The sequence below is a fragment of the Nematostella vectensis genome, chromosome 8 (genome assembly GCF_932526225.1).
Source record: "Nematostella vectensis chromosome 8, jaNemVect1.1, whole genome shotgun sequence".
In the NCBI taxonomy this organism is placed as follows: Eukaryota; Metazoa; Cnidaria; class Anthozoa; order Actiniaria; family Edwardsiidae; genus Nematostella; species Nematostella vectensis.
This window is the reverse complement of record NC_064041.1, coordinates 6,933,178-6,955,900: the sequence shown is the minus strand read 5'-3', so window position 1 is coordinate 6,955,900 and position 22,723 is coordinate 6,933,178. Positions and strand designations below refer to the sequence as shown.

Sequence of the window (22,723 nt, the reverse complement as noted above, 5' to 3'; positions counted from 1 at the left end):
AATAATGTATTTTTAATAGAAGTATTGAATACATTAGAATATTGACTTAGGTGCTCAAAATAAATGACTGTATTTGCTAACGGTTGAACGGGAGCCAGGTAATTTCCCTTCAAATATAAGGGGCCCTCTCCCAGCCTAACATTCTCCGGAGGCGCCTTAGGCACTCGAACTTGCAAAATCTTCCATAGTATTTCGCGCAACTCTTTGGAGTGATAAACATAAATGGCGGGGTTGATGGCGCCGTTTGCTAGGGCGGGTGTAGCGACAGCATAACGAGCTATGAACTCAAAACCCATTTTTGGCTTGAATGTGAAGTAGACGAAAGTATAAATGAACCACAACATGTATGGGTTGATAAATGCGATAAGAACATCGAGGAAACATGCGAGGGGCTTTAAGTTTCCAAATATCTGCAGAATTGCAATTGTCGATTAAAACCCGCCTTTTCCTGAAATATCGCGAAACTTAAACAACTATAAAGATTAAGATAACACTTGGAATTATCACAATTCCGTAGTACATAGCCTTGTAAGCTGCGATACTGTTGTCGTAAAGGCATACTAGAGTATACTTGTCGTTGTCAATGTTTACTGGGATCAAGTTGTAGGTAGCGGAGAGATGATAATGGATCCAACAATGCCGTAAGCCCATGCCATCAAGACCAATTAACTGTCTTGACAGAAGGCACAAAGAACGGGTGGAATAGGAAAGGTTTTTTTACTTTTTGCATCTCTTAATGAAAATAAATCATATATTACTATTCCTAATAAATTTATAAAATTGTCAGCATCCATCCTAGCCTCTCCCTTTACTGCCATTTATAATGAATCTATAGCAAGTGGTGAAGTCCCTGATATTTTCAAAATCTCAAGGGTTACTCCTATATATAAAAGTGGGGATGCCACTGAACCAGGGAATTATAGACCAATATCAATAATCTGTTCATTTAGCAAGATTCTTGAGAAGCTTATCTACAACCAGCTGATTTTTTTTCTTGAAAAACATAAAATTTTATTTGAATTTCAATTTGGATTTCGGAAAGGCCATTCAACCGAACATGCCATATTAGAAACTGTTGAGACCCTCAAGTCTTCTATTGACCAAGGTATGACTACATGTGCTATTTTCTTAGATTTTTCAAAGGCATTTGATACTATTAACCACGACATCTTATTAGCTAAAATGTACAAATATGGAGTCAGGGGAACCCCCGCAAAATGGTTTTCTAGTTATCTCTCTAATCGTCATCAGTTTGTCAAAATTGGCAATGCGGAATCATCTATGCTACCAATCTCTTGCGGAGTTCCTCAAGGATCTACCCTTGGTCCCTTATTATTCCTCTTATATATTAATGATCTCCCCAACTCTTCTAAGAAACTGAAATTTAGAATATTTGCAGATGATACAAATCTATTTTATACTTCAAAAAACCCCAAAGATTTAGAAACCACTGTTAATAGTGAATTAGACAATGTCATCAAATACTGTAACGCTAATAAGTTGTCCATTAATTTTAAGAAAACTCATCATATCACTGTCACCTCCCCCAGAAAAAGTGTTTCTATTGACTTAACAGCATATGGTATAAAGAATACTAACAACATAAAATACTTAGGTGTCTTTATTGATGAACATCTCAAATGGAATTCACAACTAAATCATGTTAATAAATGCCTCGCAAAAAATCTTGGAATCATTTCCAAGTTACGTTATTTTCTTCCCCTGACTACTTTAACACAACTATACTATAATTTAATTTACCCATATATTTCTTATGGTATAATGAGCTGGGGCTCGGCAAGCCAAACACGGCTTCGCCCTATCAAAACGAAGCAGAATAAATGCATTCGCTCTATTTTCTTTGCTCCCCAAAGGGAAAGTCCATCGAATTATTACCAACTGCTTAGGATCCTGAATCTTGATAACATACATAATCTAAGGATATCATCTCTTGTTTATAAGCTCCAACACTTTCCTGATACTATGCCTAAGCCATTATGTAATCTAATCCTGCCTGCCACTCAAGTTCACTCACATAATACCAGATATGCTTCCAAAGGCAATCTCTTTAGGCCAGCTTCCAAAACCAATTATGGATTAACTAAATTTACAGCCATGTCTTCTAGATTTTGGGAAAAAATACCAAATTGCATTAAGTCCTTACCTTACAATTCCTTCATAGAACAACTGAAATTGCATTTATTAAATAATCAGAATTAATATTGATCCACCCTGGCCAGATTTACTTTTCCTCACTCTAAAATATTATATTTTGTTTATGTATATATTATATATTGTAAAAAAAAAAAAAAAAAAAAATAATAATAATAATATTATAATAATATTATAATAATATCCTGTAAGACCCTCGAAATCTGACTGTGGCAGTGACCATCTCGAAAGCTTATGCTTCTATGGTCACTGCGCACCTTAAATTTTTTTTTCTTCTTAAGTACCGTAAATAGTTAACTTCCCCTTTTTTCTACCTGTATCCAAATATTCTTTATCTTATTCAAAATAGTGCAAAATAAAAAAATGAATGAATGAATGAATGAATATGGCAACGTATCTCTCCAATGCAATGACCAGCAAGTTCTGAATAGTTATAACAGGGAAAGCAATGTTCACTGCCCGCACTGCCTTACAAATGTAATCGTTCTTCACTACATCCACAAGCATGATGGTATTGTAGAGAGGAAGACTAAGGACACTAGCCCCTAAATCAGATCAGGCGAGACTCTGCACAAAGTAGAACGTTCTATTTCGCTGTAGCCTGCGATGGTTGAGCGCGTGTCTGAATGCAATGATGCCGATGTTTCCTATCGTTGCTATAACCCCGACAATGTAGATGATCGCTGTTAGTGCGACTTTAGTTTGGCTTGTCAAAGGCGTGAAAACTCCTGCGGTGGCGTTGAACGAACTTTTGTTAGCGATCATCCTTCTGCACAGATAATCTGATTCAATAAATCAAGAACATGTCATCAATAATTTGTACAAAACATAATAGCTACATACATTATACAGTAATAGCGACATACATAGTAAGGCGTCTAAGTAGTTGTTGGTGCAGGGTGCGAACAAAAACCCAGAAGCCCCTGAAAAGCGGGTAGTTTCTTTTGGAAGGATTGATATTTAAAATGCTAGAATTTCTTTCTGACCGACATCTAAGACTGCATACCCCCGTCCACAAATCCTAGTTACAATGCCTGACAGCAATTCCTTTGGGCTTCACATGAGAATTGCCCGTAACGGTAAGATACAATTAAACTACAAATTAAAAAGAGATGGGAACCCCGACCCCCGGAGAAACAAAACATGATTACGTGAAGAAGTGTTTAAAGTGAATTGATTACCAAGAAAGCACACGAAGGCGAGTCATCACCCTTGACACGTCCAAGTTGATCTAGTGAGGAATGGAATCGGTTCTTTTGCCTCAACAGAAGCGCCAGCAATACCAGCCAGCAATACAGTTCGGCTGGTTCTCAATCGTCTTTTACTTCTTTAAATTATTTATCTTATTTTTCTACATTTACGGAGTGCTAGAATACTACAACACGAAGGCGGAAAAGCAGAAAAATATGAACAAAAGCAAACAAGGAACTAAACAAATCGATACTTTACCTTAATGACTGCTTCTTTGTACCGCGAGCGAACGAAACGGAACCAGGAAAAAAAACACCCCACAGGGGACAACAAGAGAATTATATGCAACTTTGGAAAGATTTTGTACCTTATTATAGGAAATTAACGCTGGTAGATATTAACGTGTATCAAATGTACGCATATCAAATGAACGCGTACGCATATCAAATGAACGCGAACTTTCGGACAACTTGTGTCACACCAAGTGAGATTAACGCGAATTTGAGCATAACGTATTCAGATAAACTAAATTATTGCGGATCCAAAAATATAGTAGAATTTATTTCTCAATTTGCTGCTCGGAAAGTGATGACGAGCCAGACCAAGAACACAATTAAAAAACACTTTGTGAAGCTCCCTATTAATTGAATTCACAGAACGGCCCGAACAGTTTAAAATGGACTCAATAAACACGGCGTTTGAAAAGATGAAACCAGAGTGCAACATGTGCTCTGTCGATTTAAACTCAGCATACTACTCCGATGCAATCGCACAGTCAGATCAAAAATACCTGAGATTCTCATGGCGCGGAAAACTGTACCAGTTAACGTGCTTCCCTAATAGGCTAGCACTCTGCCCCCGAAAATTTACAAAGCTTCTAAAGCCAGTATACTCGGCTCTTAGAAAGGGACACCTCTCTTTTGCCTATATTGACGATTCATATTTTCAAGCAGACAATTATGAGGCATGTGTGAATAATGTTATTGATACACTTGCATTTTTTAGGCAACTTGGTTTTGTCATAAACCTATCCCCACACAAAGGCTTACTTCCTTGGTTTTATTTTGGACTCCAAAAGAATGAGAGTATCCCTTACTACAGAGAAAGCTGCTAAAGTAAAAGAGGCCTGTCAGCGGCTTCTAAACTGCCCTATGAATTCCATTAGGGCAGTAGCTCAGGTCTTGGGGCTATTAACCTCTAGCTTCGAATGGGTTTTATATGGTCCACTTCACCATAGACATGTAGAAATTGACAAAACCCAGACCCTAAAGCCAATTGTGGTAATTTTGATAGACCTATGGTATTATCCTCTGCTGCAATAAGAGACCTTAATTGATGGGTAGCCTCGGTTGAAACAGCTTACAAGCCTGTTAACCAGGGAAAAAGGCAATGGTCAACATGGCCACAGAAGCCTCCAAAAAGGGTGGGGTGTGCAGTAGAGGGTACCCCTACAGGGGGCTGTTGGCCTCCTATGGAGACACAACACCACATAAATTACCTTGAAGGCTGTCCTTTTAGCATTACAAGCTTTTTCACAGAAGGTTGCAGGGGAATCAGTTTACATTTTAGTGGAGAAAACAACTGCTGTAGCGTGTCTGAACCAAATGGGGACCTGTCATTCAAGGGATATCAATGAGCTGGTTATCCATATCTGGGATTGATGAATTAAGCATGATATACATGGATTACTTTGCCTCACATCCCTGCAAAAGAGAACACCATCGCTGACTCTGAAACAACGAAGGGAAACTGAATGGGCCTTAAATATAGAAATATTTTAGACCATTCTAAACAAGCTTGACTTTAAGCCAAATATTGACCTGTTTGCATCTAGGATAAACTATAAATTCGAATGTTATATCTCTTATCAACCTGACCCAGGAGCATTTGAAATCAACGCCTTCCATGTTATTTGGTCAACGTTTGACTTCTATGCATTTCCCCCATTCTGGCTTATCCAGAAGGTCTTGAGGAAAGTGGAATTAGACCAGGCAACAGGCCTGGTTGTGGTGCCACTCTGGCCAACCCAGCCATGGTGGCCATTGCTCACTAGCATACTAATTGCACCACCTTTTGTGATCCCAGGAAAAAAAAAGCACATTATTCCTAACATCGAGTCCAGAGCAGATTCATCTGTTGCACAAGAAACTGAAACTTCTAGCATGCCACTTGTCGGGGGACTTCTCGAAGATCAAGGCCTTTCAGCTTCAGTTACCAGCGTCATCCTTCAAGGCTGGAGATCTGGCACAACAAAGCAATATTCCTCATATATCAGAAGATGGGAGCTGTGCTGGAATCAACGGAAGATTGATCCAGTTTTTAAGCGACTGTCACTCATGGATTAAATTCCCTTGGTGAGCGCTACCAATCACAGTTGGAATACAGTGCACAAAAAACGGCAAGATCTGCCCTCGCAACAGTCATTTCCCATCAGAAGGTGGCACATTTGAGAACAACGCCTTGGTATGCAAATTTATGAAGGTTATATATATCATACGACCTACTCTTCCAAGATACAAAGAAATATGGGATGTGTCAATAGTATTCAATTATCTAAAAACCCTTCATCCGCCAGAGAGTCTATCCCTCGTGGACTTAACTATGATCGTGGACTTAACTATGACAACGGTGATGCTTATCGCACTACTGTCTGGACAGCGATGTCAGACAATACATGCACTTGACACTGCTGCAGTGTCTGTGACCGATGACAAGTGTGTCTTTTATATACAAGAACTGTTGAAAACGTCAAGGCCAAGTAAGCATCTTGGGAAACTAGAGTTACAAGCTTATTTTGATAAACAGTTATGTGTTGTTAGTCTTCTTAAGGAGTATTTAGAACGAACAAGATCTCTACGAACAAGTTCGCGTTTGTTTATTAGTTATCAGAAGCCTCACAATAAAGTGTCCACAGAGCATATGGGCTAAGGGAAGTGCTTGAAAAGGCTGGTTTGAACACAAACACATTTGGTGCGCATAGCACAAGAACAGCCTTCACATCTGCTGTCAAGGCTGCCATGCCAATAGAGAGCATCTTGGAGGCAGTAGGATGGACCAATGCTGAGACATTAAGGAAGTTTTATAACAAACCTAGAGATTGTAGATTCTGATAGTTAATCTGTTTAATTGCACTTTTATGTTTCAGCCCCCACTACTTTGCCTATTAATACTATACAGCACTGAGTTACACCAGTGATCTAACCATATTTAATACCCGGGTGTTATCCTATAGGCCTGCTCCTGGCCATCGCTTTAAAGTCTCACGTGACTTCGTTGCGACTTAGACCAATCAAAATAATAATCAAAATAATTTAATATAAAAATTAAACGAGACTTACCTGTAGGTCAAGAGCGGAGAAGTCGCGTGCCCACCCTGTTGTATCTTTTATATCTTAGCTCCACCCTATGCTTCATTAGTTTATATGACCATTCGCAGCTCCTACCTTTAAAAACTGCCTGCTCGACTCCCGCGCGCTTATCTCACGTGACTTCTCCGCTCCTGACCAATAAACCGTAGAATTACAATCAAACTTCACCTTACAGGTAAGTCTCGTGTAATTTTTAAATTTTACAGTCATTTTCAATATCTCTCACCTTAAGGGAAATTAAAACATGTTGGATTCAATAAAAACCGCAAATTGTAGTATTGCTTTATTTTCTGTTCTAAAAGGCTTTGGCCCTTAAAATAATATTTGACAGTAAACTTGGTAATAAAAGATCGGACGAAACAATAAAAGAAAATATGGTAGGATGATATCCCTTTAAAGTTTAATATTCTGTTCTGAGGAGTTTAAAGCAGTTTTGGCAAAATATACTTTTAATAATTCCTGTAAATATTTGATGGGGAACGGTATCATTTCGAGTACTTTGAGTTTGGGTTCAAGTCCAATTAGTTTAAAATAATAGTCGGCTTTCTTTATCGTCAGCGAAAAATTAAGCGCATAAAATTGAAAAAAAAAAAGACGAAAAACGCAAACAGATGGCAAAAATTAATTAAATGGACAATCAAAAGTAAAAAGAATCATCATAAAATAAATTGAAATAGTTTAAGTATACTATATTAAAGTCGTCAGCTCCACACAAACAAATGCGCTTGAAAAAATTGCACTCTACTTACAGCCAAAGTTGTATAGCACAAAGCCATGGGCGGACCTAACTTTTCGCTAAAAGGGAGGGTTTGGCTCAGTGACAAAGGAGGCGGGCGTATTTTTTTATGTTACATATAGCTTTCTAGCAGCCCAAAGGAGGGTTTAAACCCCCGCTGCTGAAATGTGCCAAATGCCAAAACGGACAATAATTAGTTTACTAGTTAAAGCCCTTCCAAACAGCGCCAAACGCTGGTAAAACTTGGCCTGGCAATGGCCCAACTTGTAGACAATGTTGGGAATTACTGCGAATGGGTCTGCCAACATTTTCTTTGTCCTGTGGTCAGTCAAGCGTGCGAGCGAGCAATGCTGGCCGATGTAGGCGCAACACCGGCCGAGCCACATACACGCAAACCTGAATACACGTAAACGCACACTACACGCACACTACACGCACACCAAACGCCCCATACATGACACAAGAAGCACACTTGACGCCCATACATCACACTACACGCCCCGTACATCACACTACACGCGCCATACATCACACTACACGCACCGTACATCACACTACACGCGCCGTATGCGCACAGTACACGCCACGTACATCACACTACACGCACCGTATGCGCACACTACACGCACCGTATGCGCACAGTACATGCCACGTACATCACATCGCACGCACCGTATGCGCACACTACACGCCATGTACATCACACTACACGCACCGTATGTGCACACTACGCGCCACGTACATCACACTACACGCACCGTATGCGCACAGTACACGCCACGTACATCACACCGCACGCACCGTATGCGCACACTACACGCCACGTACATCACACTACACGCACCGTATGTGCACACTACACGCCACGTACATCACACTACACGCACCGTATGTGCACACTACGCGCCACGTACATCACACTACACGCACCGTATGCGCCAGTACACGCCACGTACATCACACCGCACGCAACGTATGCGCACACTACACGCCACGTACATCACACTACACGCACCGTATGCGCACACTACACGCCACGTACATCACACCACACGCACCGTATGTGCACACTACGCGCCACGTACATCACACTACACGCACCGTATGTGCAAACTACGCGCCACGTACATCACACCGCACGCACCGTATGCGCACACTACACCCCACGTACATCACACTACACGCACCGTATGCGCACAGTACACGCCACGTACATCACACTACACGCCCCGTATGCGCACACTACACGCCACGTACATCACACTACACGCACCGTATGTGCACACTACGCGCCACGTACATCACAATACACGCACCGTATGCGCACAGTACACGCCACGTACACCACACTACACGCCCCGTACATCACATTACACGCACCGTATGCGCACAGTACACGCCACGTACATCACACTACACGCACCGAATGTGCGCACTACACGCACCGTATGCGCACACTACACGCCACGTACATCACACTACACGCACCTTATGCGCACACTACACGCCACGTACATCACACTACACGCACCGTATGCGCACAGTACACGCCACGTACATCACACTACACGCACCGTATGTGCACACTACGCGCCACGTACATCACAATACACGCACCGTATGCGCACAGTACACGCCACGTACACCACACTACACGCCCCGTACATCACACTACACGCACCGTATGCGCACACTACACGCCACGTACATCACACTAGACGCACCGAATGTGCGCACTACACGCACCATATGCGCACACTACACGCCACGTACAACACACTACACGCACCGTATGCGCACACTACACGCCACGTACATCACACTACACGCACCGTATGCGCACACTACACGCCACGTACATCACACTACACGCACCGTATGCGCACACTACACGCCAGGTACATCACACTACACGCACCGTATGTGCACACTACGCGCCACGTACATCACACTACACGCTCCGTATGCGCGCAGTACACGCCACGTACATCACACTACACGCACCGTATGTGCACACTACGCGCCACGTACATCACACCACACGCACCGTATGCGCACACTGCACCCCACGTTCATCACACTACACGCACCGAATGCGCACACTACACGCACCGTATGCGCACACTACACGCCACGTACATCACACTATACTCACCGTATGTGCACACTACACGCCACGTACAGCACACTACACGCACTGTATGCGCACAGTTTACGCCACGTAAATCACACTACACGCATCGTATGCGCGCAGTACACGTTCCTTATATCACACCGCTCAATGTATACTCAACCAAGTTTTTCTTAGAGCTGAGTGTTATCGCTAGGGTGAGAATTAGGTAAATTTTTCTTGGGTTTGAAACGAACTTCCTTAAGTTCGATATTTCCCGTTGATATCTGGTTAACGCGAAGGTGAAAGATCATCCTGAGTATTTCGCGCAGCTCTTTAGTGTGGTAGACGTAGATCGCCGGGTTGATAGCTCCATTGGCGTAAGCTAGTGTTACTATGGCGTACCGGAGTATAAACTCGGTCTCAAAACTGAGCTTAGGCTTGAATGTGAAGTTTGCTATCGTGTAAGCAAACCATAGCAAGTATGGAATGATAAAAGCGATAAGAATATCCAGAAACATGCGAGATCCAGTGAGTCGCAATTTGTCCGCAGAATTGCAGTTCTCGATAGAAACGCGTCCCTTTCTAAAATATCTCGTCATACGGATTACTATGAAGACCAAAATAGCACTTGGAATTATGTACACAAAGATCACAAATCCGTAGAACATGAACTTATAAGCTGGAATACTGTTGTCGTAAAGGCATACTAGAGTATACTTGTCGTTGTCAATGTTTACTGGGATCAAGTTGTAGGTAGCGGAGATGATAATGGATCCAACAATGCCGTAAGCCCATGCCATCAAGACCAACCTCTTAACTGTCTTGATAGAAGGCATAAAGAACGGGTGGAATATGGCAACGTATCTCTCCAATGCAATGACTAGCAAGTTCTGAATAGTTATAACAGGGAAAGCAATGTTCACTGCCCGCACTGCCTTACAAATGTAATCGTTCTTCACTACATCCACAAGCATGATGGCATTGTAGAGAGGAAGACTAAGGACACTAGCCCCTAAATCAGACCAGGCGAGACTCTGCACAAAGTAAAACGTTCTATTTCGCTGTAGCCTGCGATTGTTGAGCGCGTGTCTGAATGCAATGATGCCGATGTTTCCTATCGTTGCTATAACCCCGACAAGGTAGATGATCGCTGTTAGTGTCAGTTTGGTTTGGCTTGTCAAAGGCGTGAAAGTGTAACTCCTGTCTGATGCGCTTGTGTTGATATATCTTGTACTGTTAGCTTCCATAACAGTGTTGGAGATCAACATAATAAATTCATTTTGCGTCTGTCCTCTTTAAGATCTTCACACGTCGTGTTGTACTGTAAACAGAAAAAAACGTATAATGGCGGAGGAGGATATTAAAAAATACACTTTGCTTTATACAACAACGAACTGACGATAAGATCTTTTAGTGCAAAAAATAATCATTTAGTGCAGTATTACTGGACGCTGTTTGGAGTACAAACAATTAAACAATAGCGACGAACTCTAATCGATAAACTTAAGACTTAAACTTAAGTTATGTAGTATTATGTAACGAAGTCCGGGGATCAAAACGTCAAACGACTTTGAGATTTATTTTCTTTTGAACAAAACAACCAATCAAAATTCTCAGACACGGTATTGGTGCCAATTATGTGCTGATATTCTGTGTTCGAGTGGTCTTCACTTGATACTGCCATGATACTGGAATTCGCAACGCAAACACCACTTGTTTTGTCCATTTTCAGGGCGCTCTTCATAGTATTAAAATCGTATTCTAAATATATTTACTTTTATAACCAAGTGAAACGGCAATATTCGCAATATTTTGTTAAATATACCCTCGTCACAACGCTTTCTAAAAGAGGAGGGTTTTCTGTACGAAGGTTTCCTCTAGTCTCGATGCGTTGTTTTTGCCCGGGACCATGAGCACGTACTGTACGACCATTCTTAGCGGTATACTAACCACCACCGACAGAATGACTGAGGAATAGATGCACTTAAAAAGATAGTTGAATATCTCTATGGTCTTAGAAAGGTCTTCTTTGAAGTCTAGGAACCCCACTGTGAAATATATTTCTGAATCCCTCCGAGAGCCGGTTGCTAATGTGTTGTTAATATCTATGAATGAAACTATTTCCAACGTTTTTATAAAAAAAAAAAAAACAGTCGAGTCTAAATGCTATGATAGGGGCCGAATATTTGACGTCTGTTTTTTAAACGGTATTTGTTTTTCACGGACAGTTGACCTGCTCAATTGTTTTCCCGGAATTTCGCTGTGCGTTTTAGACCGAGAGATTTTGGCTTGCTCATTTTTGGGGAGACTTTTAATACTAACCAGTCAATATCAGATGGTCTCTTAATCGTTTGAGAGTGTTATCTCTTGCTGAGAACTAGATGTAGTTTTGTTGAGTGTTTTGAAAATGCGTCATTACTTATAAATCAATCATTAAATGTTGTTTAGTATTCGTTAAAAAAGAAAAAGGAGAACAGAAGAAATTATAACCAAAAAGGTGATTTGACGTACTGACTACCCCTTTGCTTAACTTGCGAGCAAAAGTTAGGCTCTCGGATTACATGGACTATAACCTTGTAGCCACTAACAGGCCATCTCTGGTTACACCAGCGCAGTTTACAAAACAACAAGGACATAAGTCTTTCGATTGCGAAGTTTCAAACAGAAAGTTAGAGATGATTGTACTTTTTCTTATCAAATTTATAATCAACCTTAAAAATTCAAGGAAATGAAAGCGATTCAGTTTGATCATTGTGTTAGGGGAACTTTCCTGTAATAATCTTGGCGCTTCGCTATTGGAAATATCGACATTAAATATATCGCCTTCTTACCGAGTTTGGATTTTGGTTGTTCGACGAATGAGGACAACCGCAGCAGTTTTGTTCCACGCTTAAGGCCAGGGAATATACTGATAATAACAGTTATAAACAGATCTTTAAAAACTTCAGGCAAGAAAGTGACCAACGAGGGGGGCTACAGGTGCAAGCTAAAAGCCTACCGGTAATGACGTGAGCGAAATAAACAAGTCGGCATGATTAAAATCATTGCAATCTCATTTGCCTATTCAAAGTTTACGCTTAGATAAGTGTTTTTTTTAGTTTCCCTTTTTTTCACTGGAGGACCAAACAAAACAAAACTTAACCGAGGGTAATGCTAGCGAAGCCAACAAAAAACGTGATCAATCTCACTTCTTACTTTGAGATATCTAACTGGCGTTGGCTTTCACGGGCATTAAACAGTCAACCACCTTTTACTAGAACATTTTGAATAGAAAATAAATAAAAACAGCTGTAAAGATGCCACCGGTAGGAGTAGCGCATATACTTGAGCGTGCAAGTATCGTGTTTATTATTTTTTTATTTTTGACGTTTTGGCATCTGCGAGAAGCTAGCTTTCAAAACACGAACATTTGACGAGCACAAAGCAAAGGCTTTAAATATCTTGCACTTGTTGTTCCTGCTGTTTTTGAATATCTAAAGCACTTGTTGTTCCTGTTGTTTTTGAATATCTAAAGCACTTCTTGCTCCTGCTGATTGAAGGTTATACAGTGTGTACGTGTTATGTGTACGTGTTGAGTGACTTTTAGTTTAGAAAACAAGTACCCTGGGTACCAGACGCTCACTGGAGAAGAGAAGCCTGGAGGCTCTGGTGGTACCCAGGGTAGAAAACAAGTAACCGAACAAGAATGTCCCTGTTTTGCGACCATGAGCGCGGGAACTCGGCTAAACTTTGTGAGCGTTTTGAAAATCCAGGGGCCTATTTACTACCCCTTATTTCGTTAGGGAAATAGTTATAATATTTAAAATTATGTCTGAACATTTTGCTTATGTTATGCCAAACAGCACATTTGAAATTCTTTAAAATCTGTTGTAATTATCTGATTACTGTCTTTTGAAGGACCTAGGAAGCGAATAAGGAATAATCCTGCCACAGGCAGCCCGGCAGCATACTTTTCATTTGTCTGCTCAAGAGTGTCGCCTTGGTGATCTTCTATGGCCTTAACTTGCTTAATCGCAATTATGTATTATCATACTAATTATGAAAAGATTTGAACAAACTATTAAGACGCACGCTGACTTTTTCTAGTTTCTTTGTGTCTTCAAAAAAACAAAACAATATTCATGAGTTTAGACTACGCTGATTTGTTTTTGCTTCTTATTTTGATTTTAACAATCAATCTTTTTTATGATAACTTGGTGCTTTTTTTTTTTTCCTTTTGCACTGAGACCATTTTACTGATCAACTCGTTCCATGTCTAATAGGGGCCAAAGATACTTTCATTACTATTGAGTTCGATTATTAGGCAAATCTTGCCGGCATCCGCGAGGCTTACAAAGCACCCAATAAGTTTTATAAACATTATCATGAAATAAAATCAGACTTTTAAATAATGGTGATTTTGTTTTCGATTTAATAGCTATTGATATTTTCAAATTAAACATTGACAAAGGTGCCGATCAATATCCTTTAAAGAGCCCTGTCAGCAATACCTTTGTTTTTTTCATTCAAAATAAGCAGACGAAATAAGATGAAAATTTTTAAATTTCGATTTATGGCAAGGACGCCGTGGGGTGGCTTAGCAACCTCTCAGTCAGCGAAACTCGCCAACTGCCAAAACATTAAGTACCGCTTATTTTGTATAAATACACTTCACAAACCAATGACAGTTTTTTTGTGACCTTTATTTTAGGATTTAAAACAATTGCAGGAGATGAACACCCGTGAAAATATTCAAGCTAGGTACTGAGACTGACGACTAAGAGGTTGGTAAGCCTGTGGTGGTCGTGTCGGGTGTATCCTGCCCCATAAGTTGAAAAAATATTTGGATTTCAAAACTTTAAAGATTTATCAATAGGGTTATTGTTAAATGTATAAAACAGCCTAGTTTTTTTTATTAGTTATTTTTATTGGCTCCCCCACACAAAATGACCAAAGATAAAATTTTACTATCTTTGTGTTGCATGTGCTTTTATATATCAAAATACAAAAGAAGTTTGGGCGAAGCCTTTAGTCTCAGGAAAATGGAAGTTTTGTTTTTTTCTGCATGAATAATTTTTTTTTAAATTTCTTACGTATTTGGTTTTTGGGGGTCTGATTTTTGGTTAGGATTATCAGCATAACAGGGTAATCTTTCGCTTTCTACGCTTTTCTTCCCGTCTGATTTTTCGTTATAGATTAATTTAAGCAGCAGTACAGGCGGGGCTGCACAGTCTCTTATCTTTCACTTTCTGGGCTTTTCTTCTCACCATCCCAAATAGCTTTTTTGGCAAACTTTCAAAAAGCGATTGTTATATTTGTTTATAATTATTGATAATAGGCTGTCCCGGACCACTGTCGAGTCTGTTGCGACCTTAGCACCTAAAAGGGCCCCCGAATGGTCTTTTTTTTTCTCAATCAGCATTTTTAGTTGTTGAATAAATCGAGTAGCGAGCACATCGAAAAATACAATGAGAGCACGACGGAAAAAAAATGCGAGCACATCTAAATTTCGGGGAACCATTCGAGGGCCCTCACCTAGAGAAGACTGGCGTGCTGAGAAAGAAGGATCTAGTAAGGCCATGACGTCACGGGGTCAAGCATTTTCAATAAGCAGACAAACGAATGTTTATATGGGCAACTTGGGTGATTGATTACCAGATCTGGTGGAACGTCGCAACGGGCAGAGTCGTGAGAGGACTTTGGCGAAGAACGCATCGTTCGTAAATCCACAGAGATACAATTTGTGACTTAACAGTGCTCTATTGAGCGCTTAGGACGTCGCTTTAATGGTCTATAATAATGGATGAGCACAGCAAGTATTTCGCCGATGACGAATCGGGTTATGACTCTGGCCCGCAGTGCGACCAAAACAATCACAAATTAAAAGAAACGGAACATGAAAATGAATTCGTGTACGAGCAAGAATGGATCGCAAGATTCAAGTACAGTATGGAATCGCTTCTCTACTCTCGGTTGCTCTCACGTCTTGAAGATGCAGCAAGAAGAAGAGAGTTTGCCGGCAACTGGCGACGCAAGAAGTCGGAGTGAGAAAAGACAGGAAATGTGCCAGAAAGGCATCTAATATTCTGATATTTCCAAGGAATTTCACCAAGAAAACTGTTTCAAAGGGGACAGCACTGCGTCTTCTTTGCTGACAAGGGCTCATATAGAAGCAAGGCATTTCCAACCAGAAAATCAAGCAAAAGAACGTTGGATATATTAGTCATGCAGGCTAATCTTTTAGAACATCAGCAAAGATATTATTGTATCAGATATCACTACCATGCCGTATGAATTAGGAGATACAACAACATTACCAAAATATCCATCATAGATGTATATACAGCCAAGGAACACGGCCTGTTCTTTGAGGTGACTTTAAGATGTGATTTGTGTTTTTTGGCATCTCGATCGGCCGATTCATATTAATGGCGGTAAAGCTTTTTTTTATTGCCGAACGTATAATTGTATTGTTATGTTTTTCTAGAATCTTCCAGGCCCGCATTGGTTTATTTTATAGATATACTCATGCTAAAAAAAATCCTTGTCTATAGAATATGAACAGTTTTTCTTGTCTCGTAACGGATGAATGACACTGTTTAACAAAACCATTATCTTGGGACTGCTGATAGAGCAATACCAAGTTAATATCGCTTATAAAAAAAACAGGGACAAACACAAGCAAAAATGATAAGATTGTCAACTTTATAGCAACAGGAGGGGAGCGTAAGAGTTTGCAGTGATGCGGTTTTGCCTTGAATCTAGCGCGCTTTGTCGGTTTTTCGTATTTTATTCCGCGGTATTGCGGTTTCTCTAGACTGCGCGGTTTTGCGGTTTTTGGAGTTTTTTCTGTGCTGTTTGCGGTTTTCGCACCCCTCCAACAGAAGATTTAGATAGCGTGACAATTTGAACAATAAATATGCAGTTATAATATAAATAGTTGTACTATTATTTATGTATTGTATTTGTGAAGAAATTAGAATTACGATTTCCTGAAGTGTGATTTATGTTACCCGGCCATAAGCTTTCAGGAAATGCATGTGTCAAAAAGAGCTACACGAATAAGTCTGACCCCGAAATGCAGACTATCCTAAGATTAAAAAACTAGTCTAGTCCATAGAGGTCATGGGAAAGAAGAAGAGGACAAAGAGGTCGCCCACCCTCACTCCTCTGGTCACCCCCTCCCCCCTCCCCACTCCTACCCCCCTCCTGTCGTAGGCGCATGACGTGCAGGAGGCTTTTGACTGGCTTATCTCTGTTAATACGGGTCGTAGATAGAAGAAAAGGATGAAGCTGGAAAGGCCCTATTAAGACATTTTCTCCTGATTTTTGAAAACTGTGCCATGCATTTAATGTATCTTTGGCTGCTAGATGGGGGCCCCGAGCCGCTTGGGACCTCCCCCTAACCCCTGCAATAAACCAACAAAATTATCTTATTTGGCCGCCAGTCATTTTATATCAAATGGTCCGTCCAAAATTCCATTTTTATTCGGTCATATCTTCAAGATATCGCATAGTCTGATAACGGGGTTCTTCATATAATGAATCTCAATATGTGGTATTACAAGAAGTGGATTGCGTTTCTCCTAACATAATAATGTCTAGAAAAATTCCTGGAAATTAGAAGAATGTGGAAAAAACAACCAAATAAAGGAACTCCTTCGGTACTTGTACGAGCCCAGTACCTGCATAATAATACATTTATCTTATAAATTACTTCATTTATTGTTTTTAGTGTCCATTTTATAGACAATAGCGGTTTTTCCTAAAAAAAAGAGTAGTATTACCAAACAGAGGGTTTTCGTTCAGAATTTTGAAAAGCGACGTTTCTCTTGTTGCGTCCTAAACTTGTTAAACCAATCAGTGACTACTTCAGGTGTAATGACGCCAATGATTACCACGGGGATTTGCTCGGAAATTACTAGAAGGTCTGAAAGGACGGCATACATGCTGTCAAGTCCAGTCACAAGCCATTGCCTCCTTTAAAAATATTATTTCGCTATAGTTCTCGATTTTTGTGGCTGTCATCGCCGAACAACTTCAAACGAACTTTCCACCGATACCATAGGCGTTTACAGGAAAGGCTGCAAAAACAACACAATGGTATTACCAAACAAATCATCGCTTGGCTTTTCCCCACAGAACAACACGAACGGAGCCTTCAATACGGAAGATAGTGCGACAGTTACTACCCATATCGTGGTGCTTTTGGTGGTTATGGTCTTCGGCCTTGCACTTAACCTGACCATGGTCCTTTTGGTATGGAATGGAAAAGTCCCCATGAAGAGTATGCATGTATTTATAGCCAACACATCAATAGCTGATATACTATCGCTCCTCGTTCAACCGACCTATGTCATTGACGGTTATTTGTCAGGAGTCTTTTTCTCGAAGGTCGATGGAGGCGTTTTGGGTTACATGATTTGTAAACTCCTTGTGTTTCTCATCAATACAACTCCTTGGGTATCTCTGATTACTCTTCTTATTCTGTCGGTCGAGCGGTACAGAGCATTGTCATCAAGAGCACCGTTTCCACCGCTGTCTCGGCGGTGTTCTATTCTAAGTGTTCTATAAAGTTATGGTGGTAAATGCAAAAACCGTCCGTAATTGGGGCAATACACTGTAGTATGTATTGACAGCCTCATTATAAATAAATTTTCACCCCTTACCATATCTTAGTATGAATGAATAAGCGCCGCATTCCCTGACAGGCGCCCTAAATGTATGTAAATAACACCGCGATACTAAACAGAATACCAAAGAAACCCGTGGAGTTTTAACCCGCAGCGAGTTTTAGTTTACAAAAAAAAAACATTACTATTTTTAAGTATTTTTTATTACCCCTCGAGGTCTCAAACCTCGTTACCAAGTGACTTAGGTAACAGGAATGAAATAGTATGAAATGAACATTTACTACCCCAGGTCGTAGTTACGAGGGTTCACTCACGCTTGCAAACCTTCCAACGTTGCACGAGCGGCGGTTCGTTTCCAGAATCAAACCACAGAATCCTCTTTTTCCTATCATTAAAGGGCGTCGCATTACACATGATTCAGGGTATTACCTCAGGTCTAAATCTACTAATACGAGTCGTTTCAATGAGTTCTTTACTGTTAAATATGCTGATTACATTTAAAATAATTGTACTTTGTTGTAGTGCTTACTTGTATCTCTGACTCACCTGTAATCCAGTCTATACTTCGAGAGGTTGAATTAAATTTATTATTACTTTCATGTTTCTCATAATATAGAATTGAACACGAAGTTGCGTATAAGGATTTGATCTAAGGATTTAATTACACAGATACTTTTCATGTTTATGGTATGACATTTCTTTCCTGCTTCGAAAAATCTAAGCTGCTGATAAATGCCGACAACGAACTCAAAATTGTTAAACAATGAAGCAAATTAATAATTACGCTATTTTTTATAGTGCTAAAGTATTGAGTTATATTTTACGTTTGTATCTAATAAGCGATTGTCACGAACGGTCTTCAAATAGTAGCCATCACACGAGAGGTTTTGTCAGGAGTGTTTGTCACGAGTGTTTGTCACGAGTGGTTGTCACGAGTGGTTGTCACGAGTGGTTGTCACGAGTGGTTGTCACGAGTGGTTGTCACGAGTGGTTGTCACATGTGGTTGTCACGATTGGTTGTCACCAGTGGTTTAGTCACGAGTGGTTGTCACGAGTGGTTGTCACCAGTGGTTTAGTCACGAGTGGTTGTCACGAGTGGTTGTCACGAGTGGTTGTCACATGTGGTTGTCACCAGTGGTCGTCACCAGTGGTAAAAAACGTTTTGAGTCTAGTAGAGTTTATAAGCAAACAGCATGCTGGAACAAATTCAGAGGCCGCGAAAGATACCAATGTTGGGTGGGTATATGCTTCATGACTAAATGCCATATAGACAACAACCCTCTATAAACAATATCTCCATATAGACAACATTGCCATGTAGCTGACAGACCCATATAAAGGACAACACCATATAAAGGACAACACCATATAAACGACAACCCCATATAAAAGACAACACCATATAAAGGACAACACCATATAAAGGACAACACCATATAGACGACAACCCCATATAGACGACAACCCCATATAGACGACAACCCCATATAGACGACAACCCCATATAGACGACAGTCCCATATAAACAACAACCACATATAGACAAGTTTCCTCTAAGGGGCAGAGCATTTGGTACTGGATGGGAGCAGTGACTGATTCCCAAATAACTAAATAATTGATTTAAGAATATTGATAACAATTGGTTATCAAAATCCGGGAGAGTCTTATTAATAAAAAACAGGCATCAATTGATACCAGCTGATAACAATTGATCATTAAAATTATAATAAATAGCTGGAACGGCAAAATCAATTGACAATAATTGATTACAATTGAAAACTGGAAAATTTTGAGTATTAACTGTTATCAATTAATTAGATTAATCAAAAACCATTTATCAAATTGGTATCAATTATTATCAAATTAATCAATGTGCTTTTAATAATCATTTAGTTACGTCGGCTTATTAGGTAAATATTCTAGTATGCTGGGAGTTCCCAGAAGAAGGCAATGACTGTCATATGTCCTTGCCATAACAAACAGTCCTGCTCTATGGCTGGAATTGCTTCTTTCTCCACGAGGTGGTGTGCTATCTTGTGTGCTTCAGAGCCGTGGCAGCTCAATTAAATTTGGGGGCACAATAAAAAACATTAAGAAAATATTGGGGGCAGAGCCACGCCCCTTTTTGAAAATCTTGGGGGGGTGGCACATGTCCCCATTGCCCCATCCCCTGCTAGGGCCTTGTGCTTGAACGATTGTTTTGCTAATTTTGTTACCAGCCTAGCTAATGTCAATGTTTATGAACATTATCGAATTCATTATGTTATACATATGTATATTAGGTATTTGCTAAGAGTGGTTTTCGAAATCCTGTGCAACAAAATGTAATTGTTAAAGTGTAATAGTCAAATCAGAACAAAATAGAACAAAGATATTACAGTGTATTAGTACTAAATAAACTAAGCCAGCTGGATATCATAGGTTGTATAGCGCGTAACGGCCACGCGCTTGCTTTTCTTCACTCGTCCCCTCTCCCCCCGTCCCTCTCCCTTGAGCCGCTATGCAGACTAGGAATGATGGCAGAGCTTATCTCATGTGTAGTAACAAGAAAGCTCTCTTGGTTGTAAGTATAACTTAGCCTGCAATAAACATTCTGTTAAAACTCCCTTGCCTGGTATTGAACCAAACTTGATGCATTGCAGTTTATTTAATGCCAGATATTATATGCTTATTAGGAGTTATTTATGGCATGGAAGAACCATACCTGCCAACTTTCCCGGTTTTTGCAGGAGACTTTCGGTTTTTATCCTTCATCTCCCGGCAAAAAATGGAAACTTCCAATACATTTACCGTAATCTCCCAGGAAAGTACATTGAGAATTTCTTGTCTTTAGCTTTCAAGTTTGGCAAGTATGAAGTACCTTATACCCCAGTGTGTTCAATCGATAAAAATCAATGTCGGAAAACCAATCGAGAAATCAAAATCAATTGATAATCTTAATTGATTGATATCGATTGGATCAGAAAATCAATAATTGATACTCACACAATACTTCCCAATTAGTCAATCGATTATATCTATTACATCGATATAATCAAGTAGTGTAGTATACAATATGTACCCTGGATTCCCTGTTGGTATTTACGGACTACTACAAGTTAATTGTGTGGCATCCATAAACATTATTCTGGACGGCTGTGGCAATAACTACTGTGGCTACTACTAATTGGTCTTGGTTCCTTATTTTTCCCGTTTTGTTTGCACTTTGGATTAAAAAACGTTTGTTTAATCTCTCAGAATTGTCTTTTATTTTTTCCAATTTAACCGATAAATCGATATAAATCGATCAGGTTAATCGAAAAATCATAATTATCCATTGACCTCACAATTTTTTTGCTAACGATTATTATCGAATGCGGATAAAATTAGTTAATTTTATTGATTAGAGTCAATTAAAGCCGCAATGTCACCAGTTCACTTCCGAAGGTCCGACGGAAACCTCAACCGTTAAAAGACAAAAGAATCTATTAGAATCCGAGATATTTAACATGCCATCCGCTCTAAATTATCAATCACATCCTCGAAGAAACTTGCAATATACACACTGCTTTTAATATTTTGAAATATTTTTCGTGTTTTCCGTTAAAAATCATCGGAGATTGTAATGTAATCGACTGGAAGTAAACTGGTGACAATGCGGCTTTAATATCAATTATCCATTGACCTCACAATTTTTTTGCTAACGATTATTATCGAATGCGGATAAAATTAGTTAATTTTATTGATTAGAGTCAATTAAAGCCGCAATGTCACCAGTTCACTTCCGAAGGTCCGACGGAAACCTCAACCGTTAAAAGACAAAAGAATCTATTAGAATCCGAGATATTTAACATGCCATCGGCTCTAAATTATCAATCACATCCTCGAAGAAACTTGCAATATACACACTGCTTTTAATATTTTGAAATATTTTTCGTGTTTTCCGTTAAAAATCATCGGAGATTATAATGTAATCGACTGGAAGTAAACTGGTGACAATGCGGCTTTAATATCAATTATCGGTTCTATCGATTGAAAACCTGGGGATTATAAGGTGGTCAAGTCCATTGTGCCTAATACATGCTGCTCAAGTATTTAAAATCAGGTCTGCGCAGGCTTGAATAACATTGGACATCCTTTAGTGTGCAGTACTGTTTTTTGCAGTACTGTTTTTTTAGGGTATTTTAATGGTCACATGAAGGCTTTAACCCTTTCAACCCAATTCTACATTTCAGTTCAGATTATAGAGTATAATTTTATCTTCTGCCTTCACTTTTCACCCGATCGTTCAAGAACCCATAGTTTTCTTGCCTTTAAAATAAAAGTCCTCAGGCTCTTAGGAACTTCTTGAGGATTCGCCTATGCTTAAATGTTAGACCCTATTAAAGCTTGCGCTTATTTCTAGGGGTCAATGAACCCGTAGGTTTTTATCTGTCTCTCTCTTAGCAGAATGGAGACATTTTTCTCTTTTATTGTACGCAGGTACTTCTATTCATTCTAATCCACCTCGGCTTTAAATTTCCATCGAAGAACCATTATAAGAAATGCGAGG

General features: G+C 39.8%; 1 protein-coding gene and 2 long non-coding RNA genes across 3 annotated transcripts; all 3 read right to left on the bottom strand.

Moving 5' to 3' along the window:
* Nucleotides 1–6,424: 6,424 nt before the first annotated feature.
* On the bottom strand, nt 6,425–12,545 carry LOC5515262 (galanin receptor 2a). Its single transcript, XM_001635354.3, has 2 exons — nt 12,412–12,545; nt 6,425–10,901 (listed from the first exon to the last, which is right to left on the bottom strand). Exon 2 carries the CDS (start codon nt 10,846–10,848, stop codon nt 9,772–9,774), a length of 1,077 nt encoding a protein of 358 aa, XP_001635404.1. The 5' UTR covers nt 10,849–10,901; nt 12,412–12,545; the 3' UTR covers nt 6,425–9,771.
* A 4,480-nt stretch (nt 12,546–17,025) lies between these two features.
* Nucleotides 17,026–17,864, bottom strand: LOC125570287. The gene is made up of 2 exons (XR_007312645.1): nt 17,752–17,864; nt 17,026–17,643 (listed from the first exon to the last, which is right to left on the bottom strand). It is a non-coding gene; the product is annotated as an uncharacterized LOC125570287 (long non-coding RNA).
* Nucleotides 17,865–20,820: 2,956 nt separating this feature from the next.
* LOC125570171 lies at nt 20,821–22,709 on the bottom strand. The gene is made up of 2 exons (XR_007312548.1): nt 21,857–22,709; nt 20,821–21,513 (listed from the first exon to the last, which is right to left on the bottom strand). It is a non-coding gene; the product is annotated as an uncharacterized LOC125570171 (long non-coding RNA).
* Nucleotides 22,710–22,723: the final 14 nt, after the last annotated feature.

What these genes read in the sequence shown, in the direction of transcription:
- LOC5515262 (XM_001635354.3), bottom strand. Translation starts at nt 10,848, where the DNA reads ATGTTGATCTCCAACACTGTTATGGAAGCTAACAGTACAAGATATATC.